Here is a 26393-nt window from a genome sequence, read left to right as displayed (position 1 = left end):
CTTAATAACTCTCCCCACTGAAGATGAAGAAACAGAAAGGGAGCTGACTGGATGAGTCAAATTGCACCTTCTACAGAGCCCCTCCAGCCATCCATGGCCTCGGGGAGCTAGTTAAGTAGCAAGGATAATTAAATTCAGAGAAAATCCCCAACTCTTCAATTAGCCATTACTCATAACCTCTCTTCCCCCACCCAAATTTTCTTCCCCAGGAGCACTGGAAAAAAAGCCAGAATGCAGCTGGGAGACTAGGTGGGAGAATGAGAGGTGCAGGTGAGCCTAGCAGGCCTACGAAGATCCTACAGCAGCTCTGGTTTATGGAACACCTGCTGTGGCAGGCCTTTTAAATATACTAGCCTCGGCCGGGCGCGGTGGCTCAAGCCTGTAATCCCAGCACTTTGGGAGGCCGAGACGGGCGGATCACAAGGTCAGCAGATCGAGACCATCCTGGTTAACACGGTGAAACCCCGTCTCTACTAAAAAATACAAAAAACTAGCCGGGCGAGGTGGCGGCGCCTGTAGTCCCAGCTACTCGGGAGGCTGAGCCAGGAGAATGGTGTAAACCCGGGAGGCGGAGCTTGCAGTGAGCTGAGATCTGGCCACTGCACTCCAGCCTGGGCGACACAGCTAGACTCTGTCTCAAAAAAAAAAAAAAAAATATATACTAGCCTCTGTTTTTGTTTTTTGGGGGGTGTTTTTGTTTTGTTTTTCTGAGACAAAGTCTTACTCTGTCACCCAGGCTAGAGTGCAGTGGCATGATCTCGGCTCATTGCAACCTCTGCCGCCTCCCCAGTTCAAACACACTATCTTCTTTAATCCTTACAGTAACACTGTGAGAGAAGCATTATAAACCACTGCACACAGATGAGAAACACTGAGGCCCAGAGTAGGGAGGCGTCACCTGTCAGGGTGGCACAGGGAGCTAACGATAGGGCCTAGGGTTAGAATTCAGACCTCTGAGGGAGCATTCTCTCCAGGATCTAGAAAATCAGGGCCCAGACAACAGGACTAAAGGCAACCCATAAGAAGCTGTACTCCAAAGTTTCAGAAGAGCCGTTATTGAGCTGTGGCTGGGGAAGAAATCACTCACATTACAGATGTAACGAGCTTTACTTCTGGGAACAAGGATTTGACTTGGGACAGGCTGAAATCCCTGAAATTCAGTAAGGAGAGAATAATTCTCCACTCCAGTTTAGCGAGTGAGCATGATGCTTCTTTCTCAGCTCCAGCCCATTATCCTTCTTGACAAGGCCAACTGCAAGAAATGTGCTAGCAGCAGGAACCACTTTCAAGTTTATCTCCCTCACTTTCAAGATTTTTACAACCAAGCCCAGCAACTGCATTTTCTTTTCTTCCTTCCAAGCCTCATTAGTTTTGAAATGCTTTCCTTCTCTACCTTCCCTACACTTCTCTCTGCCAATTCACTGCTCATCCTCTGACCCAGAGGGCCCATAAACCCTGACAATTAAACACAGGATGATGTTGCAGGAGTTTAGGATTTGCTTTTCATTAGCACACAACATTCCAATAAATTATCTAAATTTTTAGGCCGGGCATGGCGGCTCAGGCCTGTAATCCCAGCACTTCAAGAGGCTAAGGCGGGTGAACTGCTAGAGGCCAGAAGTTCGAGACCAGCCTGGGCACCATGGCAAAACTCTAGCAAAAATACCAAAAAAAATTATCTAGGCATGGTGGTGTGCACCGGTAGTCCCAGCTACTCAGGAGGCTGAGGCATGAGAACTGATTGAACCCAGGAAGCAGAGGTTGCAGTGAGCTGAGATTGCGCCACTGCACTCCAGCCTGGGTGACAGTGAGACTTTGTCTCAAAAAAGTAAAATAAAATAAATTATCTAAAATTTTAATACAGAATGTAACAAAAGCCAGAGCAAAAGGTATAGGGGGTTACAGAGAGAAGAGAGGTGTAATAAAAGGAGAAAGAAAGGAAAGAAGAGCAGTCAAGGGAAATGCTTATGAATCCCAGATTCCCTGACAGCACTCTTTTCTTTTTTTTTTTTTTTTTTTTTTGCTGAAGTGCAGTGATACGATCATGGCTCACTGCAGCCTCGACCTCCTAGGCTCAAGCGATCCTCCCACTTCAGTGCGCGCCACCATGCCCAAGTAACTGTTTCTGTTTTTGGTACCCAGGGTCTCCCTGCTTTGCCCAGGCTGGTCTCAAACCCCTGGGCCCAAGCGAGCCTACTGCCTCAACCTCCCAAAGTGCTGAGATTACAATTGTGAGTCACTACGCCCAGCCTGATCTCTCGTTTTTAATGACCCTTCATAATATTTGGCAGAATAGCCCTAGTTTACAGAGATGGAAATTGCGGCTGGAGGATAAAATCTCTTGCCAAAGGTCACAAAATAACATGAAAACAGCATATTTTCCCCCCACCAGATTCGGACTACCTCAGAAGAGCTGATACGCAATGTATCACAAAGCCAATCAACCACCTACAGGCAGCAGAACAAACTTGGCTAACTTGAGTACTTCTCATATGCTATTCAAGAAACGGAAATTAGCTAAAAATCTGTTTTGACCTGCTGAAGGCTAATTTTGTTCAGCAGGAGAAGTGGGAGGTAGTGAGGTGGGTGTTAAAACAATGACAAAAGAAGATAGGCCAGAGTTCTGTTCATTATTAAACAATGAGTAGGAAAGAATTTCTAGTAATGTCACCATATTTACGTGACCCTGCTCCACCAAAGTACGGCCTCCCCATTTGTGCCTGGGTCACAGCTTAACATAATTCACCAAAAAAGGTCTGGAAAAAAGGTCAGGAAACTACTCACCAGTTATTTCTAGCTTGGGATAACCCCTAATGGAAAGACTTAGAAGAACGTGTTTGACAATTTAAAGACAGATGTCAGGCATTCCTTGTCTCCCCATCATACATACTTCTTTGGGGCAAATGCAGCTTTAGGTGGAGACTAACGATCAGAGAACCTTGTCCCTGGCTACAGGGCAGCCCCCTGACCTAGGCTTGGCTACTCATAGCTCCCTATCCCCTGGCCATGGTGATCTCATAGGTCTGGGCACATGACCCCTAAGAGTCCAATCAGGAGTCCTCGCTCAGAACTTTCTAATTGAAGTGAGAAAATTCTTCTGATAACAAAACTGTAAAGCAGGAAACCATGGTTCCATCTGGTAGACAGCTGGCCCAAGAGAAGAAAGCCAACATCAAAAAGGAAACAAGTGAGAGAGAGAGATCTAACAGCTTTTTATTTTTTTTTGAGATGAAGTCTCACTCTATCGCCCAGGCTGGAGTGCAGCAGCATGATCTCAGCTCACTACATCCTCTGCCTCCCAGGTTCAAGCAATTCTCCCTGCCTCAGCCTCCCGAATAGCTGGGACTACAGGCACCTGCCACGATGCCCAGCTCATTTTTGTATTTTTTAGTAGAGATGGTGTTTCGCCATGTTGGCTAGGCTAGCTAAGAGCATCTTTTTTTTTTTTTTTTTTTGAGACGGAGTCTCGCTCTGTTGCCAGGCTGAATTGCAGTGGCGCAATCTCGACTCAATGCAACCTCCCGCCTCCCAGGTTCAACCGATTCTCCTGCCTCAGCCTCCTGAGTAGCTGGGACTACAGGCACCTGACACCAGGCCCAGCTAATTTTTGTATTTTTAGTAGAGACGGGGTTTCACCATGTTGGCCAGACTGGTCTCGATCTCTTGACCTCGTGATCTGCCCTCCTGGGCCTCCCAAAGTGCTGGGATTACAGGCGTGAGCCACCGTGCCCAGTAGCTAACAGCATCTTTTTAAAGCACATTTTAATCAAAGTATAAGAGCTAATGACATTTGAGCCCCTAGATACAATTATCCATCAGGCCAGCTGTATTCCTATCCTTTCTGGAGTTTGGTTAGCTGATACAAAAAAAACAAAACAAAACAAAAAATCATCTTTATTGTTTGAGCTAATTCAAGTTCACTAGCAACCAAGAATCTTAACACCCAGTGATTCTTACCATCAGCTGGCATCATAAATTTCATTATTAAGTAGGTCGTTTAGTGTGGTGTGGAAACAGCACCACTAACCTAGATCTGGAGTTAGACAGATCTGGGTTTGAATCCTAGCTCTATCATCTACTAGCTCTGTGGCCCCAGCCCAGTTCCAGAACCTCTCTGAGCCTTTCCTTGACTGTCAGGTGGGAATAGTAACTCCTACCTGCTAATGTCTGGTGGGACTAAGTACTCAAATCAGGAGGCTTTAAATGTGAGAAGCACAGAAGTTAGAGTTCAATGGCTCTTGCAGCTTGGAGGGAAAATAAAAGCTAACATTTATTTCAGAAAAAAAAATACAACCAATATAAGGAATCAGATTCCTTCTCAGCCTGGCTTCTACCTAACACGGCCCCTGTGAAAGGAAAAGAAATCTTGGGGCCCCAAAAATCACTAAGCTAAAGGGAAGTCAAGCTGGGAACTGCTTAGGGCAAACCTGCCTCTCATTCTATTCAAAGTCATCCCTCTGCTCACTGAGATAAATGCATATCTGATTGCCTCCTTTGCAAAGGCTAACCAGAAACTCGAAAGAATCCAACTGTTTGTCTCTCACCTACCTGTGACCTCGAAGCTCCCTTCCTGCTTCAAGTTGTCCTGCCATTCCCAACAGAACCAAGGAACATCTTACATATACTGATGTCTCATGTCTCCCTAAAATGTATAAAACCAACCTGTGCTTGGACCACCTTGGGCACATGTCATCAGGACCTCCTGGGGCTGTGTCACAGGGTCCTCAACTTTGGCAAAATAAACCTAAATTAACTGAGACCTGTCTCAGTTATTCAGGGTTCATGTTTTGGTAACCACAAAGGGATTCTGAGTGGAGGTGCCCCTGACCTTTGACAAATCTCCCATTGGTGCCTGGAACCAGCTTGAGCTATCTTTATGGCTCAAACCAACTGGACAATTTGCTGAGGCCTAGAAGCACCTCCTCCAGAGAATCCCTGATCTCCCAAAATCAGGGAGTGGTCTAAAGTTTATTTTGCTGTACAACTCTTTTTATTTTTTTTCAGTTTTACTTACTTCCAACACAAGGAAGGCAAGTTTTCCTGCTTCCGTGACAATGGAAGGCAAGTAACTCCTTTATGGAGTTTTGAGCTTGCTTCCAACAGGGAGGACAAGTTTGAGTCTCCTCCTGCTTCTAGGATGGTAGAGGGCAGTCTTCAGCATGAAACCCATCCCTAAGTAACTGAATTAGGGTTTGTCTTGGCTACAGTTAAGATTAACAACCAGCTGGTCTTATTTTCTCCTTATCATGAGACCTCTAAGTACATTGTATAGGTTGTGTGATCATTTGTTTGCTTTCTTTTTGTTGTTTCTGTTTTTGTTGTTATTTCGGTCTTTTTCCCATTGGGATTGACCAACTCCATGCAACCTGATCAAATTTGAAGGAAAGTTCCAAATTATGGGGAATGAGGCCTATGAAATGGCTAAATTCCTACAAAAAAACAAGCAAAAAAAAAAGTGGCATGGGGGCGGTGGAGAAAAATGGCCAGCAAAAGAAAAGAAAAAAAAGGAAAGATAATGGCTATCACCTCAGGTTGCAGTTCCATACCTAAGGTTCCGCCTTCTTTTTTTCATGACAGCCTAGGTTTGGTTCCCAAATCAAGCCCTTTCTGAAAGGTTTGATATTTGGTACTTCTGAAATAGCAAAAATTTGTCCAAGCAGAAATATGGCAATGAGATCTAAATAGTTTTAAAGGAGTTCAATGGTTAAAAGTCAGCTTAATGAAAAGCTAACATCCAAGATATGTGTGTGTGTGTGTGTCTTTAAAAGGACTTTGTTTTGGGTTTTTTTCTCTGTCTAGGGGTGTGTGTGTGTGTGTCTTTAAAAGGACTTTATGTTTTGAGTTTGTTTTTTCTCTGTCTAGGACCTTGTCTTTTTTTGAGACAAATTTTTCTTCTTCTCAGTAGACAGAATTCTGTTTTCTTAATTGACTTCTGCTCTCTCTCCTTTCTCTTGTACCCCCTGCTGCATGAGAAACCTAAAATAGTTTATAATAGCCTGGAGTTCCTTAAAGAAAACAAAGAAGGCACCAGACTCCCTTTGGGGGAGAAACCTGCTTTTTCTTATGGGTCCCCAAGAGTGTAAACAAACAAGTTCCTCTCAGCTATTAAACTGCTTTTGTATTGTGTTACCTGATTTTCTGACTAAAATAGTTATTGCAACAGAGGCTACTCTTGGGTTTTTAAGGAAGAGTGTAGTTTAGACACTTAGAAATGTCTTTGTTTAAAAAAAAAAATTTTTTTTTTGAGACGGAGACTCGCTCGGTTGTCCAGGCTAGAGTGCAATGGCGCGGTCTTGGCTCACTGCAACCTCCGCCTCCTGGGTTCAAGCGATTCTCCTGCCTCAGCCTCCGGAATAGCTGGGGTTACAGGTGCCTGCCACCATGGCTGGCTAATTGTTATTTTTAGTAGAGACGGGTTTTCACCAGGTTGGCCAGGCTGGTCTCGAACTGCTGACCTCGTGATCCGCCCACCTCAGCTTCCCAAAGTGTTGGGATTACAGGCGTGAGCCACTGTGCCTAGCCAAAAACAAATTTTTTCTTTTTTTTTTTTTTTTTTTTTTTTTTTTTTTGAGACGGAGTCTTGCTCTGTTGTCAGGCTGGAGCACAGTGGTGCGGTCTCGACTCACTGCAACCTCCACGTCCTGGGTTAAAGCGATTCTCCTGCCTCAGCCTCCCAAGTAGCTGGGATTACAGGCACCCGCCACCATGCCCATCTAATTTTTGTATTTTTAGTAGAGATAGGGTTTCATCATGTTGGTCAGGCTGGTCTTGAACTCCTGACCTCGTGATCCACCCACCTCGGCCTCCCAAAGTGCTGGGATTACAGGCATGAGGCACCGCACCTGGCCAAAAACAATTTTTTTTTAAAGCATCATGTGGTCTAGCCTCCTTTTTGGAGACCCAGGATTCAGTGTGGGCTCTACCCAGAGCTCAGAGATCCAGTTATGATAGGTAGTACCTATCTAAATAAATTGGTCTCCTTATACAATCCTATGATAGATTTCTATAATTGTATGTTTGATTTGGTATCCACCTTTAACCTTCCTCTGCACCAGAGTTTTCCTCTCTGTACTTTACGATGTAAATTTTGCTATCTGATTTTTCACCTTAGAGTTGTGTCCTTCAATACACAGATTTAGGAGCTATTTAGCTGACAACTGCCAAGCATAATGAAACAGGTTATCAAGAGTTTGCAAGTCTGACAGAAGGGGGAAAAAAAAAGGAGGTCTGTCTTACCTTTAAGATGTACTTTTATTGGTATAGCTAATATGTCCATGTATTTATGTGTTGTGCACACAATGATTTACTACTAAAAAATATATAAAACAGCTCTAATTAATTGGCTTAAGGAAAAATAAAGCACAAATCAAATACTTTATCAGAAAATGAAAGACTAGTCAAAAGTTTCTCAAGTTTACATGGTTTAAGTAAAATCTTCAATAGATAAGCTACCTTTTTTTTTTTTTTTTTTTTTTTTTGAGACGGAGTCTCACTCTGTCGCCCAGGCTGGAGTGCAGTGGCGCGATCTCGGCTCACTGCAAGCTCCGCCTCCCGGGTTCACGCCATTCTCCTGCCTCAGCCTCCCGAGTAGCTGGGACTACAGGCGCCCACAACCGCGCCCGGCTAATTTTTTGTATTTTTAGTAGAGACGGGGTTTCACCGTGGTCTCGATCTCCTGACCTTGTGATCCGCCCGCCTCGGCCTCCCAAAGTGCTGGGATTACAGGCGTGAGCCACCGCGCCCGGCCTAGATAAGCTACCTTTAAGATTGTTGGTAAAGTACTTACTATTAGAAATGCCTTAAGAATAGCCAGAGTACATTTTTGTTTGCATTTTTTGACCAAGAAATTTCATACGTATCCCTGCCAAATACTATAACGTGTCAAAATTTGGCATAGGGGTTACAAAACTATAAACCCAGCCCAAAACAGGATGATCTTTGCTTGTGAGCCACCAGGCGCGGTGGCTCATGCCTGTAATCCCAGCACTTTGGGAGGCCAAGACAGGCAGATCACTTGAGGTCAGAAGTTCAAGGCCAGCCTGACCAACATGGTAAAACCCAATCTCTACTAAAAATACAAAAATTAGTTGGGCGTGGTGGCAGGCACCTGTAATCCCAGTTACTCAGAAAGCTGAGGCAGGAGAATCACTTGAACCCAGGAGGCACAGGTTGCAGTGAGCTGAGATCATGTCACTGCACTCTAGCCTGACTGACAGAGCCAGACTTCGTTAAAAAAAAAGAAAAAAAAAATCTTTGCTTCTGTAAATATTGATAAGACACTGATATTGTTTTAGTGAAAATAGCTAAGTCTTGAATTATTTAGTAAAACAACCATAACTTCTAATCATGTGGTTTTAGGCAGCCTAGTCCCCAGGCAGGAAGGGGGTTTGTTTGGGGAAAGGGCTGTTATCGTCTTTGTTTCAAAGCTCAACTATAAACGAAGTTCCTCCCAAAGTTAGTACTGTCTATGCCCAGGAATAAACAGGGACAGCCTGGAGATTAGAAGCAAGATGGAGTTAGTTAGGTCAGATCTTTTTCACTGTCTCAGTTATAATTTTGCAATGACAGTTTCTCTTTTTTTCTTTTTGAGATGGAGTTTCGCTCTTATTGCCCAGGCTGGAGTGCAATGGCACGATCTTGGCTCACGGCAACCTCTGCCTCCTGGGTTCAAGCAATTTTCCTACCTCAGCCTCCCAAGTAGCAGGGATTACAGGTGCTCACCACCATGCCAGACTAATTTCTTGTATTTTTGTAGAGATGGGCTTTCACAACGTTGGCCAGCTGGTCTCCAACTCCTGACCTCAGGTGATACACTATGCCCGGCCCTGCGGTTTCTCTTTAAAAGGTGGTTTTATAATCAACTATAAAATTCTAACAGGTGCTCTTGAATACAGGTTTCTGATAACTTTAAAGGCTGTGACATCAAAACAGAGGAAAAACTTTCATGACTCATGGAGAGCTGAAATGTTCATGAATATCAAGCAGAACAGGAATTAGCTGCATGAACTGAACTTACAGGAGACTGGTGTCATCTTTTTATTTTTTGCTTAAAATGCTGCTGATTCTTTGTGTTCTTTTTCAGAGTCAAGGAAACTTTTCTTTTGAGCTACTGACAGGTTTTAACAATTTGTTTTTTCAGATGCAGTCTCGCTCTGTTGCCCAGGATGGAATGCAGTAGCATGATCTCAGTTCACTGCAACCTCCACCTTTAGGGTTCAAGTGATTCTTCGTTCTCAGACTCCTGAGTAGCTGGGACTACAGGCACACACCACCACGCCCAGCTAATTTTTTGTATTTTTAGTAGAGACGGGGTTTCACCATGTTTGCCAGGCTGGTCTTGAACTCCTGACCTCAAATGATCCACCCACCTCAGCCTCCCAAAGTGCTGTGATTACAGGCAGGAGCCACCACACCTGAACAGGTTTTAACAATAAAGTATACATACGCTCATGAAAAAAAACTGAAGCATATTTCTCTCCACCTGATTTCTCCAGAATTTGGAAACTATGTGGGAGTATTCTTAACTTACGGCAATATAGTTATCAGCATAAGTGCAAAAAAATCTGTTTTCATTCGTAACAGGACACGACTGGAGAAACTGGTTATTTGACCAAGGTTTTGACTAGAATGGTGTGCTTTCCTTTAAGGAATCCAACTTGACTTATAGAGCCAATAAAAGTCCCTTGGGAAAACTGGTCTCATACCTTGTCTACACAGTCCCTGTACAGGGATCATGGCCTGTGATAAGTAAAGAATGTCACTTTCTGATAGGCCCAGGAGCCCCAAGTTATCTTGGGACATCAAGAGGAGATGAATTCACCCAACTCGTATGTATTTGATGGTACAAATCCATGGCTGGGCTTAGCTTTAAAAAAGTCTTATCTGAGAGTCCTTCTACAGAGCAAAGTTTCATCAAAGCCAATTTTAAAAGCCTATGTGAAAAATAATTATTCTTACTGCACTTTATAGAAATAATATGCCCAAGTATAATAAAGCAAATTGGTCCTACTATGATTTGTCTTTAGTAAAAACGGGAAAGTGGAGAGAGAAAAAATCCGTTTCAAAAACTATAGTACAGTTTGTTGTTGTTGTTTGTTTGTTTTTTTTTCTTGAGACAGAGTTTCACTCTTGTTGCCCAGGCTGGAGTGCGGTGGTGAGGGAGGAGACCACCCCTCATATTGTCTTACACCCAATTTCTGCCTCCAAAGAAAGAAGAAGTAAAAACTAAAAGGCAGAAATGAAATCCACAAGCAGGCGGCCCGGCGCCACACCCTGGGCCTCGAAGTTAAAAGATCGACCCCTGACCTAATCGGTTATGTTATCTATAGATTACAGACAGTGTATAGAAAAGCACTGTGAAAATCCCTGTCCTGTTCTGTTCCTATCTGATTACCGGTGCATGCAACCCCCAGTCACGTACTGGTTGCTTGTCAATCAATCGGCTCCCAGCCGAATAAAGCCCTTCCTTCTTTAATTCGGTGTCTGAGGCGTTTTGTCTGCGGCTTGTCCTGTTACAGTGACACAATCTCGGTTCTCTGCAACCTCCGCCTCCCAGGTTCAAGGATTCTCCTGCCTCAGCCTCCCAAGTAGCTGAGTTTGCAGGCATGTGCCACCATGCCCAGCTAATTTTTTTGTATTTTTGGTAGAGATGGGGTTGGCCATCTGTTGGCCAGGCTGGTCTCGAACTCCTGACCTCAGGTGATCCACCCACCTCTACCTCCCAAAGTGCTGGGATTACAGGTGTGAGCCACTGTGCCCGGCTAGATTCTAGTCTTACCTAGTTTTTCAACTTTTATCATTTTTTACAGTTTGGACTTAATTCTTAATTTTTCCTGGCTACAAGTCTGTAAAACAATGTTTTTGGACAGGCACGGTGGCTCATGCCTGTAATCCCAGCACTTTGGGAGGCCGAGGTGGGTGGATCAGCTGAGGTCGAGAGTTCAAGACCACAGCCTGACTCAACATGGAGAAATCCAGTCTCTACTAAAAATACAAAATTAGCCGGGCATGTTGGCACACGCCTGTAATCCCAGCTACTCAGGAAGGCTGAGGGAGGAGAATCGCTTGACTCCGGAAGGCAGAGGTTGTGGTGAGCCAAGATCGCGCCACTGCACTCCAGCCTGGGCAACAAGAGCAAAACTTCGTCTCAAAACAAAAACAAAAACAAACAAACAAACAAAAAAAACAACGTTTTCAATTTTTTTTCTTTTCCTTTTTCCCATTTTTCCTAATTTTAAATTACTGAAAACTAAGCTGTGCTTTCTTAAAGCCCTGTGAACTGAAGCTAGACAACTTCAAAAGAAAATAACAGCATACATAAGCCACTTTCATACCTGTATGGACTTCAGAATAATGTGCCCTATATCACTTTTCCAGGATTATTCTTCTGTTTATTGTAGTTTTTGTCCCTTTCTCCCCCTATTTTCTTGTCACAGGACATGAGACCATAACCTGTAAAAATGAGCTTTCCTAGTAACTTGGGACCTACCAGTCTAGGAATAAACTGTCCTAGCCGTGAGAGATCCGATGAAACCTGAGATAAAAGATTCATTTTCTTCTAAAATGCTTTCTCAAAAGTTTTTAAAAAGAAAAGGGGAGAAATGTGAAAGAAAATAAATCTTGGGGTCCCCAAAAATCACTAAGCTAAAGGGAAAAGTCAAGCTGGGAATTGTTTCTGGTGAACCTGCCTCCCATTCTATTCAAAGTCACTGAGATAAAAGCGTATCTGATTGCCTCCTCTGGAGAGGCTGATCAGAAACTCAAAAGAAAACAACCATTTGTCTCTCAGCTACCTGTGACCTGAAAGCCCCCTCCCTGCTTTGAGCAGTCCTGCCTTTCCGGACAGAACCAATGTACATCTTACATATATTGATTGATGTCTCATGACTCCCTAAAATGTATAAAACCAACCTCTGGCCAGCGCAGTGGCTCACACCTGTAATCCAAGCAATTTGGGGGGCCGAAGCAGGCGGATCACCAGAGGTCAGGAGTTCGAGGCCAGCCTGGCTAACATGGTAAAACCCCATTTCTACTAAAAATACAAGAAAATAGCCAGGCGTAGTGGCAGGCGCCTGTAATCCCGGCTACTCGGGAAGCTGACGCAGGAGAATCGCTTGAACCCAGGAGGTGGAGGTTGCAGTGAGCCAAGATTGCACCACTGCACTCCAGCCTGGGCGACAAGAGCGAGACTCCATTTAAAAAATTAATTAAAAAACCCCTTCCCTGACCACCTTGGGCACATGTCGTCAGGACCTCCTGAGGCTGTGTCACGGGCATGCATCCTCCACCTAGGCAAAACAAACTTTCTAAATTTACTGAGACCAGTCTCAGATATTTGGGGTTCACACCCCTTCAGTGCCAGGAGGCTCTATACTGTTACATAAATATTCCCTTCATGTTTGACTCTGAAGTACTTACTGTTCAATCAAGGTATCTTCCCTTCACGTACATCCTACTGTCCTTCCAGTCTGATTCAGACAAATGAGGGAGAAGGGAAGGCTGCCTAATTCAGATGTATCCCCCTAATTACCTCCCTTCATTACAGGAAGGAGCCCCACCAACAATATACACTATATAAGTTTTGGTGGATTACTCAGAGACTTGGGAATTGTGCTAAGAGGGTCAGGTTGAATCTGGGCTGTGTCTGGGAGGGACCTGTTACACACTGGTTGCTGAGGGGTGGTGTCTTCCTCCTGCCCTCTGGACAAAGCAAAGAAACAAGTGCAGAGCACGCAGAATAAGCAGGAAGGCTGCCTAGAATTCCAATGGCTTTCTGGTCCCTGTTCTTGTCCCATCCCTTCCTGAGCACTGACTACATCTGGCCCTCACGTTCCCTAAGGGCCCCCTGGATCCCTATAAGGAAGTCCCCTGTTCTGTTTACACCGGCTCAAGTTGGTTTCTGTTACGTGTAACCAAGAATCCTCACTGAAACAAAGCCCAGCTCCGAGCTCCCCTGTGAAGCCTCACCTGACAGCTGTCCACCCACAAGAGTCCCTCTCCTTGGAATCCTTGAGGTTTTTTATCATGTACGTCACTTGTTATGTCAGTACATATGCTACTTTCTTTTAGCCAATTTTTTTCCTGAAAAATCTAAATATTCACAAAAGTAGAGACAATAACCATGTACCTATCACCCATATTCAACAATAATCCATTTTTTTTACCAATCTTTTTTTTTTCTTTTTTGAGACAGAGTCTTGCTCTGTTGCCCAGGGTGGAGTGCACTGGTGCGATTTTGGCTCGCTGCAACCTCCACCTCCCGGGTTCAAGCAATTCTGTCTCAGCCTCCCAAGTAGCTAGGACTACAGGCATGTGCCACCACGCCCAGCTAATTTTTGTATTTTTAGTAGAGATGGGGTTTCACCATGTTGGCCAGGCTATTCTCGAACTCCTGACCTCAGGTGATCCACCCACCTCAGCTCCCGAAGTGCTGGGATTACAGGTGTGAGTCACTGTGCCCAGCCCCAATCTTATTTCATTATAACCCCCAGCTCTTTCTTTGCAAAGTGGGAAGGAGTGGAATGTCTTAAGGCAAATCCCAGACCTCATGTGTTAATTCACCCATAAACCTTTCATCTAACTTTTAAAATACAGTCTTGCTTTTCCAACTAGGACTCACAGCTCTAAGAGGATAGGAACTATCTCTTCTGCCTCTTTGGAGCCCAGCATTGTATGCACAATATGTGCTTTTAAATGCCATAACTTCAATGCTATTACACAACACTTGGTCAGAGTTTCATCTGATCCTGAGGACAGTTCCAGGAAGCGGAAAAGGAATTGAGATTACCTCTAAAAGAAGGTAAGATTCACAATAAACAACTCTGCGAGGATCACCCAGGAAGTCAACAGCCAGGCTAGAAGGAAACTTCCCTAAGATTCTATGCACAGCCAGAAAGGTAAAGGGAGAGGACACAGTGGCTCTGAGGTCACTTGGTGGGTAGCAGCTTCTTAGGGATTTGGTGCCTGTTACCACCACCTAATGACAGCCCTGCACACACTTCAGAGGGTGGTAAGCACTTACCTCCAACAGTAAACTTTGAAATGTTTTTTCAAATGAAAAAAGAAAATTCCATCGTGTTTGTTTCTAATTAGTTTGGTCTTATCAAGCCTTATGCTGGTTCCCACCCTCAAACTGAGTTATATCACTAGACTCTATTATTTTATTATTTATTTATTTATAGACAGAGTCTCGCTGTGTCACTCAAGCTGGAGTGCAGTGGCGCAATCTTGACTCACTGCAACCTCCATCTCCCGGGTTCAAACAAGTGTTGTGCCTAAGCCTCCTGGGATTACAGGCGCCCACCACCACGCCCGGCTAATTTTTGTACTTTTAGTTGAGATGGGGTTTCGCCATGTTGGCCAGGCTGGTTTCAAACTCCTGCCCTCCCATGATCCACCTCCCTCGGCCTCCCAAAATGCTGAGATTACAGGCGTGAGCCACTGTGCCCGGCCTTACTCTTGTTGCTCTATGGTGTCGGGCATCATGAGCTAAGTTCTATCTTGCTTTGGGTAGTGGTTAATAAAATTCACTCTGAGTTTCATCCCTATGTGTCCAGATTTCCAAATCAAACCAGCTCTCTTGGGGCTGGGATCCTCCTCAGAAAGTAATCTGTAACTTAGGAAAGGGCAGCCCCAGCCTCAGGTTTCCATTAGAAATGAGGCTTTGTGATCTGAGGAGGAGGAGGACACAGCTCTCCAGGTACAGCCCTGGGGAACGGTCATGGGCCTCAGGCTCCTTCCCACCACAACCACCCCAGGAAGGGCTATGGCCAAGTCTCCCTGCTACTCCCCTACCCATCTTCCCACACCAGTCCGTGCCCTTTACACCACCTCTCTCCCATCTGTCTCTCTCCTGTCCCTTCACTCTGCTACTATCCTAACTCAGAACCCCCTTATCTCTCACTGGCCCATAGCAAAACGGCCTCCTAATTAACCTCTCCCCTCTCCAGCTCACCTTAGCCACGACAGTAGAGTCCTCTTCCTTAAAGCACAGCGCATCTCACTTCTCTGTGCAGGATCATTCCACTGCTTTTCATTGCCCATGATAAAATCCATTTCCTGAACACAGCAGTGAAGACCCTCCTCACTGCTTCAACTATTTCTTACTTTAATTCTCACCCCTTGCCATCAGGAACCCTTTGTTCTAGATAACTTGAACCACTTGCTATTTCCTGTAAAAACACGTCTGCCTTTTCCTGCCTCTATGCCATGATTCATGCTTCCCTCTACCTGGAATTCCTTTCCCTGACCCTGCCACATATATAACTTCTACCTATGCTTCAAAGCTCAGCTCAAATACCACCTCCTCCATGCTTCCCTAAAGAGATCTAAGCCTCTCTTGAGGAGTGAAGAGACAAACTTACCTGGAGCTATAATCCATCACTGTGAATCTAGCAGATGAAATAGTTCTAAATAAAATAAGACTCACATTTCTAAGAGACCAGCATACTGAATTCTCCACTACTAATGGGCCACTCTGTCTCCCTCCATCTTTAAGGCAGGGCAGTCTAGACATGGTCAAAAGGAATTGCTTCCTGTGTCAGCCACACAGCTATGGGATGGGTGTGATGGGCAAAGGAAGAGAGATGTAGCCAGGAACACCTTGTGAATACCACGGGCAACCTTCTATGTTTCAAGGATCAGACAACAGTCCTTTGTCATACACAGATAGGAACCGTGCTCAGAACAGGACCCTGTGTGTAGCCTCAGGATGGTAGAGGCAGGGGCCACTCTGACTTCTGCTCAGGGATGCCTGGCAGAGGCAGCATAGTTCCTTGGAAAAATTGCAGAAGAAACCACTCAAATCATTACATGTGAGTCTGCTACAAACAGCTTATAAAACAACAAAACCAAACCAAACGAGCCACTTCAGATCTTGCTATCAGTGCCAGCAAGTCTGAATGGAGAGGAAGAATTTAGAGGTTGCAATCCTGACCGTTGCTGCAGACCCCATTTGCTGGAGGCTGTCACTGGGACACCGTAAGATGCTTTGGAGACTCCTAGCTCTCCCCAGGAAAAGGATACAAAAACCGTGGGGTTTTTTTGTTTTTTCGTTTTTTTTTTTTTTTTTTTGAGATGGTGTCTTGTTCTGTCATCCAGACTGGAGTGCAGTGGTGTGATCTTGGCTCCCTGCAACCTCCGCCTCCCAGGTTCAAGCGATTCTCCTGCCTCAGCCTCCCAAGTAACTGGGATTACAGGTGCCTGCCACCATGCCTGGCTAATTTTTTTGTACTTTTAGTAGAGACAGGGTTTCACCATGTTGGTCAGGCTGTTTTCGAACTCCTGACCTCAAGTGATCCGCCCATCTTGGCCTCTCAAAGTGCTGGAATTACAGGCGTGAGCCACCATGCCCAGCCCCAAAACACTTTTTTTTTTTTTTGAGACTAGTCTCGTTCTGTTGCCAGGCTGGAGTGCAGTGACAATCTTGGCTCTTTGCAACCTCTGACTCCCAGGTTCAAGTGATTCTCCTGCCTTAGCCTCCCTAGTAGCTGGGATTACAGGCACGTGCCACCATGCCCGGCTAATTTTTAGTAGAGACAGGGTTTCACTGTGTTGGCCAGGATGGTCTCTATCTCCTGACCTCATGATCCACCCCCCTTGTAATCCCAAAGTGCTGGGATTACAGGTGTGAGCCACTGCACCCGGCCCAAAAACACTTTCATATAGGCTCTGCAGAAGCCTTAAATCTCATTCTGACCTGAGAGCCCTGTTTTTACATAACTCTCTGACCTAGGGAATAAAGGAACACTTTTGAGGCACACTCCAAGCAGGATGGCCCCAAGTATAATAAGCTACTCTGGCTCTGAAGAGAGGCATCCAATTATAGCGGGCTATGTACCCCTCAAAAATCTAAGCTGGCGGCTGAACACAGTGGATCACACCTGTAATCCCACACTTAGGAAGGCCCAGACAGGTGCATTACTTGAGCCCAGGAGTTCAAGACCAACCTGGGCAACAGAGAGAGACCCCATCTCTACAAAAGAAAATTTTTTACATTAGCCAGGCATGATGGCACACATCTGTAGTCCTAGCTACTCAGAAGGCTGAGGTGAGAGGATCGCTTGAGCCGGGGAGGTGGAGGATGCAGTGAGCCATGATCGCACCACCACATTCCAGCCTGGGTGACACAGCGAGACCTGTCATTCATTCATTTATACATACATACATACATGTCATACATAAATACATAAAATTTAAAAATCTAGCTTACACATGGTTTCATCAGATAGAAGGAAAAGAAAAACAAGTTGAGTTATAATTTAAAAACTGTTCTTAGCATTTATTGATCTTTATCAGCTAACAACTTCAAGGCAGAAATAATTCACAGGCTCAAGTTGGATGAACTGTGTATTGATCTAAATCATGCAATGCTTTTTCAGGGTCTTAGTCAAAATAAGGCCTTGATAATTAGAGCAGGTTAAGAATGGCAGGGTGGCAATGCAAATTATTGCTTTAAATAGCATGAAAGAGAGCAGTATCCTAGCACCCTCTCCACCTCCAACCATTTTTAACTCACAGCACAACTACCTACTTGGTTCAGCTTTGGATGAAAAGCCTCAATATAAATTTTGGCAGCTAATTCTTTTCAGAGCTCCAGTATCAGGAAAAATAATCCTCTCTCCTACCCATGTCACCTATCATGTTTTCCTTGAGAACTTAAAACTGACGCATTTAAAAGTTTAGTTTTGTGTTTAAATTCTTATTTTATTTTTTTTTGAGACGGAGTCTTGCTCTTGTTACCCAGGCTGGAGTGCAGTGACACAATCTCGGCTCACTGCAACCTCTGCCTCCTGGGTTCAAGCGATTCTCCTGCCTCAGGATCCTGAGTAGCTGGGATTACAGGCGTCTGCCACCATGCCTGGCTTATTTTTTGTATTTTTAGTAGAGACAGTTTTACCACATTGGCCAGGCTGGTCTCGAACCCCTGACCTGAGGTGATCCACCCACCTTGGTCTCCCAAAGTGCTGGGATTACAGGCTATAGCCACCGTAGTTTTGTGCTTAAAAGCCCAATTTTGTGCTTAAATTCTAAAGCTTCCTCTGTCAAGGTATTCTCCTTCCCCTTTTGGTTAGGAAGCTTTTTCTGTAAAGGACCAGAGAGTAAATATTTTTGGCTTTGAGGGCCACACAGTCATCTCTTTCACAAGTAACTACTCAAATTTACCATTACAGCACAAAAGCAGCCACAGACAACATTTACACAAGCATGGCTGTGATCCATTACAATTTATTTATGGACACAATAATCTGAATTTCCGGCCAGGCACAGTGGCACATGCCTGTAATCCCAGCACTTTGGGAAGCCAAGGTGGGTGGATCACTTGAGCCCAGGAGTTCGAGATCAGGCTAGGCAACATAGCAAAACCCTGTCTCCATTAAAAATACAAAAAAATTAGCAGGCGTGGTGGCACATGCCTGTAATCCCCGCTACTCAGGAGGCTGGGGCACGAGAATATCTTGAACCTGAGGGGCAGAGGTTGCAGTGAGCCGAGATTACGCCACTGCACTCTGGCCTGGGTGACAGAGCGAGACTCGGTCTCAAAAAAATAAAAATAATAATAAATTGAATTTTGTATAATTGTTACATGTCACAAAATTTTGATAACTATTCTTAGCCTGCAAGCCATACAAAAACAGGCAGCAGGCCAAATTTGGCCCATGAACCAGTTTGCTCACACCTGTGTTAACGGCTTGTTGTTTTCATCCTATGTTAGTGTTTTGTCTTTCTGACCCAATGCTTAACAGAATTTGTAGGGGGAAAACTTTTTTCACATTTGCTTGCTTTCAGCACCCATTCATTCTCCGCATCTCCTGGTAACAAAGCCCCTCGTTTTCATTTGGGATACGCTCCTCCCCAGCATCAAGTGTTTCTGCTAGGGTGTTCACCAAGAGGCGCCATCTGTTGTGCCACAGTGGTGAGTGTATAACCCAGGGTGGCCCACCAGGCAACACTAGTCCCCTGGACACAGTGAATGATCCAGGAATGGGCAAGCACTCCAAGCAGAGGCATTGCCAATCAGTGGTTCAAGCGCTGATGTGGATGCCAGGAAGAGTGGGTGGAGTACTTTCCCTGGGATAGGCAGCACTAAGGACTAGATGTGTCTGGGGCTAGTGAGGTCCATCCTGCCTCCAATTAAGAGAATCTGACTGAAAAGGAAGCCCACACAAGAATGAACAAAGATGAGAGGTGACCTGAGGCCATCATTTCAACCTCATATTCATCCCTGCCTTCCGACCTCTTGGTGACCCAAACCATACATCCCCTCTTCTGATTAAGTAATCTTGAGTTGGTCGGGCGCGGTGGCTCAAGCCTGTAATCCCAGCACTTTGGGAGGCCAAGACGGGTGGATCACGAGGTCAGGAGATCGAGACCAGCCTGGCTAACATGGTGAAACCCCGTCTCTACCAAAAAAATGCCAAAAACTAGCCGGGCGAGGTGGCGGGCGCCTGTAGTCCCAGCTACTCGGGAGGCTGAGGCAGGAGAATGGCGTAGACCCGGGAGGCGGAGCTTGCAGTGAGCTGAGATCCGGCCACTGCACCCCAGCCTGGGCGACAGAGCAAGACTCCATCTCAAAAAAAAAAAAAAAAAGTAATCTTGAGTTGGGTTTCTGCCACACCAAAGAATTCTGACTAATAAACTATGTCACTATGTCACATCGGATTCTGTTTGAAAGTTGGCAGGGTAGTGATTCATGCACAAAACAATGATACTGGCTGTGTTCCACTATATACAAGAGTCATTTACAGATATGTCTCTTTCCCATTAGACTCAGCTCCTGGAGGGCACAATTCATTTATGAGCCCATTCTATGCCTAATGAGTAATTCACCTAGTACCTTGCACTTGGCAGGTATTCTATAAATATTTTACAAAACGAATTACTTCTCTTTGATGGGGGAAAAGACTGTGAGGAGGTAGGCGAATAGACACGGAGGAGCATATACCTGTACCTACCTATGACTGTCAGAATGTCACCCAGAGATTTCAGAGAAACTTACTCCCCAAAGGGGTAACAGCTCTATACCCACCCCGATCAACAGCTCACAAATCACATACACCAGGCTAAACTGCACAGATTGCTTCTCCCTTTGAACACCCAGGGGAAATAGAATGCAATGTTCTGTATAATACCAGGACAAATCACAGTGGACCAGTTGAGCTAGCCAAGCTGAACTTATTTTGCCCAAGAAGTCCTGCTCCATTATGGCAGAGACAAATCACTTCAGGAATGAGGGTAAGAACGTGCTTGCCTTTGTCCCCACCTGATGCAGACATATTAGAAATGTAGGAAAGCTACCATGTGTACAACCAAGGCAATGTACCAAACTAGGACCAGGACATACTCACCCAGTTGAAGAAAGATAACCGAAAAATGTTCAAAAGGCTACTACCTCGGTGGAAAAACAGTAACTAAATGGTACCTGAAAACAGCTAACCTTCCTCAAAATACCACGAGGCACTTCTCACTTAAAACTTTGTAAGTACGGGAATACCTACCTTTAAATCACTGACATATTTCTAAGAAGGAATGTATGAATCAAATTGATGTAATTTGCTTGCCTTTTTCAAGATTCTATGAAAACTTATATTTGAAGAATCCTACCTACAGTGAATGCTTTGAAAGAGCAAAACATTGGCCCCAGAGCACCTTTGTTATCTCGGCTCACTGCAAGCTCCACCTCCCGGGTTCACGCCATTCTCCTGCCTCAGCCTCCCAAGTAGCCGGGACTACAGGTGCCCGCCACCTCGTCCGGCTAGTTTTTTTGTATTTTTTAGTAGAGACGGGGTTTCACCATGTTAGCCAGCATGGTCTCGATCTCCTGACCTCGTGATCCACCCGCCTCGGCCTTCCAAAGTGCTGGGATTACAGGCTTGAGCCACCGCGCCCGGCCTTGTACATTAGTTTTAATTAGAGCAGGGAACACCCAGAAATCACTTTCAACCTGGACTAGGTAATGGGACCACCAACTAGCCCCCAGCACTGAGCAGGAGAGGATGATGTCCCTTGACATCTGCATGACTGTGGTGAGAGTGGATGCTTCAGAGGCAATGACTCTGGACCCGTCTGGGAGGTCACTGAGCCCATGCCTACCCCCTAAACGAGGCTAGGAGAGGAGAGTTGGCCCAGCAGCAATAGCACTGTTACAGTTGTATGCCAGGGAGCTATTTTTCTGCCTGAGTGAGCCAACCTCCTAACCAGAGTAGCCTTGGTTCCTACCCTACCGTGGTTTGTAGGATCAGCTTTTCAAAGGACTCTCTGAACTTCCCTTGGATCCTTCTAATGAATAAGTTTTAAGAAGCTTAAACCAAGTCAGGCTGGTTTCTGTTGCTGGTAATCATAAAAACCTCTACCAATTTATCTAAGCAACATGTAAAATGCATTAAGTGCCTACTACGTGTCAAGCACTATTCTAAGTGCTTTGTATGTGTTAATTAATCTGCACATAACCCTTTAGGTAGGTTCTGTTTTCTCTATTTTCCTGAGGTTTGGAGAAGTTAAATGAGTCATCCAAGGTTACACAATAAGTAGCACAGTCACGATTTGAACGTTCAACTTTATCATTGTGATAGAGTGGAAAAATAGGGGCTACCATATTTCATAGCTCCTCCCAACAAGAGATGGAGACTTCACTCTACTTTTTAAATCTTGGCTTGAAACACATGACTTGCTTTAGCCAACAGGACATGAACAAACGTGACATAAGCAGAGGCTTAAAGGGTACTTGAGTACTAAGGTTTACCCCCACTTGCTACTGGAAGAAACCAGGGCTTTAGCCTCACAGAGGATGGAGAAAGAGGACCTGCCAACCCACAGAAAAAGTAATAAATTGTATAAAGTAGTAAATTGTTATTTTAATCTACTAAGTTTTGGAGGCTTGTTACATAGCAAATGGTAATTGAAATAATCAAGTCTAGCCTAGCAGCTCATGCCTGTAGTCTCAGCACTTCAAAAGGCTGAGGCAGGAGAATTGCTTTAGCCTAGGAGGCCAAGGCTACAGTGAGCCATGACTGCACCACTGCACTCCTAGTCTGGACACCACAGCGAGACCCTGTCTCAAAAAGAAAAAGAAAAAAACACTAAGCTATCTCCAGCAAATAAATATCAACAAATAAGAACAAACAAAAATTTGAGGCAGAGAAAAGACCTCTTTACTCTTCCCTATTTTTCCTAAAGGATAGAAGAAGAAATGAAGTTGAAATTTCATCAGGGAAGAATATATTTAGACCAGAGGTAGAACTGGCCATGAGGAAGCCCATACGCAGGGACAAGGAGACTGTTCTCTCTCATTTTCACCTGAACTCAGGTTTCCAGGAATCATTTACTCACTGTGCTGCTTGCTCGGGAACTGCTTGTGCACAAGTACCATTCCACAGTCCAGGCCTTACAGTTAATTCTTCCAGGGCTTCTGCAGAAGACTTGTAAACAACAGGAGTCTGAAATGCTGAGCAGCCAGGCCAGCCCACACAGAAGTCCTTCTAGTGACTTGCCTTTCTTGGCTGTGCAAGTGGTAAACTCTCCACTAAAGACATCTGTTCAGAGACCCATCTGGCTCACAAAGCAGCTCTTCATGCCAAAGAGCAAAAATTGGTGAAGTCAGAAAAGAAAGCCCTAAGATGGTGGGGGCAGCACTAGGCGGAAGGGAAAAGAAAGCTGGTTGTTCCAGGAATGTGCTGAAACCTCCCTCTCCTTGGAGCAGAAATAAAGTTAGAGCTCTTCATTGGAAAACACAGGGCATGCTCCATAGTAGGTACATAGTAGAGAAAAACACAGGACTACAAAGAAACACTGTATTAAGAGCAAGAGACACGGGTCCTTCGCCCAGTTTCACAAGTTGACTCCTGTGTGTTCTGGCACAAGTTAATCATACATCCAACCATGTAACAAACCTTCAAAGAACAACTGTTTTCTACTATCATCTTCAGGACTGAAGATACATACACAGCAATTAGACATGTTCCCAGATTTGAAGAAACTTACAGGTTAATGAGAGACAAATAGATGAACTTCCTATTTTACACATATAGAAACCAAAGCTCAGGTTTTAATCACTCTGGTTTTTAGTTTCCTTACAAATCATATAAAGAAACAGGGAAGGCAATTAGCATTTGTTAGAGCTTTGTATATGCAAAACACTTTGCCAGTTGCTTTCCATATGTAATTTCTTAATCCTCACAGCAACCTCTGAGTAGGCACGCAGACTCCATTTCACAGAGGATGGGATGCCTTTACTCCACCAGATGCTCCTACAACACTGACCTCACTCGTCCTTCCACAGTGGTAGACTGCATATGTCAACTGCAGCCTAGAACATAACTCCGTACTTAAGAAATGTTCATTTCTCCTCTCCTTTCAGCTACTCCTATTTCCTAGAAACTAATACATTAGGCCGGGTGTGGTGGCTCACGCCTGTAATCCCAGCACTTTGGGAGGCCGAGACGGGCGGATCACGAGGTCAGGAGATCGAGACCATCCTGGCTAACACGGTGAAACCCCGTCTCTACTAAAAAATACAAAAAACTAGCCGGGCGAGGTGGCGGGCGCCTGTAGTCCCAGCTACTCGGGAGGCTGAGGCGGGAGAATGGCTTGAACCCAGGAGGCGGAGCCTGCAGTGAGCCGAGATCCGGCCACTGCACTCCAGCCTGGGCGACAGAGCGAGACTCTGTCTCAAAAAAAAAAAAAAAAAAAATTACCTGGGTGTGGTGGTGGGCACCTGTAGTCCTAGCTACTTGGGAGGCTGAGGCAGCAAAATGGCGTGAACCTGGGAAGTGAAGTTTGCAGTGAGCCAAGATCGTGCCACTGTACTCCAGCCTGGGCGAAACAGAGCAAAAACTCCGTCTCAGAAAAAGAAAAAAAAAAAAACTAGTACATTAAAATATTCTAACATGGAACTCAGAGGTCTTAAAAAGCCACAGATTAAGGACTAAACTGCTGGAAAAACTGTTTCCCCCTCAAACCAATGACTACTTCTTATTGATGCTTTCTTGTCAGTAGAAAGAGGACAAGATGGCAGCCAATACACTTAGAAAGCAGGTGGCTTTCTATATTTAGCACTCTTTTTTTCTTTTGGAGACAGAGTTTCCCTCTTGTTGCCCAGGCCGGACATGGCGCAATCTCGGCTCACTGCAACCTCTGCCTCCCGGGTTCAAGCAATTCTCCTGACTCAGCCTCCCAAGTAGCTGGGATTATAGGCGCCCACCACCACGCCCAGCTTAATTTTTGTATTTTTAGTAGATGGGGATTTCACCATGTTGGCCAGGCTGGTCTCGAACTCATGACCTCAGGTGATCCACCAACCTTGGCCTCCGAAAGTGCTGGGATTACAGGTGTGAACAGCCGTACCCAGCCTACAGTTAGCATTTTAAGTGTATACTTTCATGCACTTTCAAAAATGTTTACACCTGTGAACCTATTACCACAAACAAGATTTAGTATTTCTATTACTCCAGAAAAGTTCCCTTACGCACTTTGATGTTAAACTATCCCCACCTCTAGACCCTCAGGCAGTCACTGATCTGCTATATGTTACTGTGGACTGTCTGTTCTAAAATTTCGTATTAGCAGGCTCTCACAGTATGTACTCTTCTGTACAGGGCTTCTTTCCCTTAGCATGTTTCTGAGATTCACTGAAGTTATATGTATCAATAGTTTGTTTTTATTGCTGAGTTGTACTCCATTGTTTGAATATATCAGTATATACCCACTCATCTGGTAATAAATATTTTTGTTGCTTCTAATTTGGGGCAATTATAAACAAAGCTGCTATGAACATTTGTGTAACAAGTCCTTGCACGAGCTAATGTTTTCATTTATCTTAGGTAAATACCAATAAGTGCAGTTGATGGTGGTATAATTTAATTTTAAAACAAATTTTAATACCTGTTTTCCAAAATGGTTGTCCTCTCTCTGAATGTTTTTAAGAATTTATTACTGGTGTTCAGCAACTTATTTTACAGCTTTACTGATATGTAATTTTCATATAATAAACTACATACACTTAAAGCGTACCATTTAATGTGTGTGTGTGTAAAACCATCACCACAATCAAGATAATAAACATGTCCATCACACCCAAAAGCTTCCTCTTGTTCCTTTGTAATTGTTTCCTTTCTCTCCTGCCCTCAGTACCTGGGCAACCACCGATTTGCATTTTGTCCCTAAAGATAAGTTTGTAGTTTCTAGAATTTTACATAAATGGAATCATGTGTATCCTTTTTTGTCTTACTTCTCTCATTCAGCATAATTCTCTTTAGATTCATCCAGGTCTTGTTGCATGTATCAATGGTTTCTTCTTTCTACTGCTAAGTAGTATGCCATAGTATGGAAATACCATAATTTATTTATCCATTCAATTGTTAATGGATATCTTTTGGCTATTACAAATAAAACTACTATGTATGTGTATGTACAAGTATCTGAATGGGCATATTCCTTCATTTCTTTACAGTAAATTCTAGGAGTGAAATAGCTAAATGTATATTCAGTAAATGCTTAACATCTTTGAAACTGATAAACTGTTTTCCAACATGATTATACCATTTTACATTCCTACCAGCAGTGTAAAGTATCTTTATTAAAGTTCTCTAGTAAAGTGTCTGTTCAAATCTTTTACCTATTTGTATTGAGTTGTTTCTTTTTACTAAGTTATAAGAGGTCTTCATCAAATATTCTAGATAAAGTTCTTTGTCAGATATATGTTTTGCCAATATCATCTCTTGGTCTGTGGCTTGTCTTTCCATTTCTGTCAGTGTCTTTCCACCACTCCCCACCCCCACCAGACAAGGTCTTGCTCTGTCCTCCAGGCTGGAGTGAAAGATTATGGCTCACTGCAGCCTCGAACTCCTGGGCTCAAGCAATCCTCCTGCCTCAGCCTCCCAAGTAGCTGGGACCATAGGCGCACACCATCAGGCCCAGCTAAATTTTTCTTTTTTTGGTAGAGATGATGTCTTGTTATATAGACCAAGCAACCCTTCTGCCTTAGCCTTCCAAAGTGCTGGGACTATAGGTATGAGCCACCACACATCAGCCCTGTCAGTGTCTTTTGAGAATCAAATATTTTAGGTATAGATAAAATTCTCAATTGATTGATTTTTCTACCTAGGGCATGCCTTCTCCCATTTAAAAACTGCCAAAACATGGGTCACTAAGATAGTCTCCAGTGCTTTCCTCTAGAAGTTTTTATAGCCTTAACTCTTACAGTTAGACCTATGATCTACAGTGAGTTAACTTTTGAATATGGTATGTGGTAATAGGTAATGGTCAAGGTTCATCTTTGTGCATATGCATACCTAATTGTTCCAGCATCATGTGTTAAAAAGATTATCCTTCCCCTATTGAACTACCTTGGAATTTCATCTGCCAAAAATCAATTGACTATATAGGTATGTGTCTAATTC

General features: G+C 44.2%; 1 protein-coding gene across 3 annotated transcripts in view; it reads right to left on the bottom strand.

The window, feature by feature from the left end:
* The window catches only part of MAP2K1 (mitogen-activated protein kinase kinase 1), a 112216-nt gene that overhangs the window by 15278 nt on the left and 70545 nt on the right, over positions 1-26393 (bottom strand). The window contains exon 1 of one of the 3 annotated variants that reach the window (XM_077938311.1): positions 22327-22769. Coding sequence (XP_077794437.1) covers positions 22327-22366 — 40 coding nt within the window. The 5' untranslated portion in view covers positions 22367-22769. 3 annotated transcript variants of the gene reach the window in all.

Source organism: Macaca mulatta, chromosome 7 (assembly GCF_049350105.2).
Source record: "Macaca mulatta isolate MMU2019108-1 chromosome 7, T2T-MMU8v2.0, whole genome shotgun sequence".
NCBI classification, from domain to species: domain Eukaryota; kingdom Metazoa; phylum Chordata; class Mammalia; order Primates; family Cercopithecidae; genus Macaca; species Macaca mulatta.
This window is presented reverse-complemented; position numbering and strand designations above follow the sequence as displayed.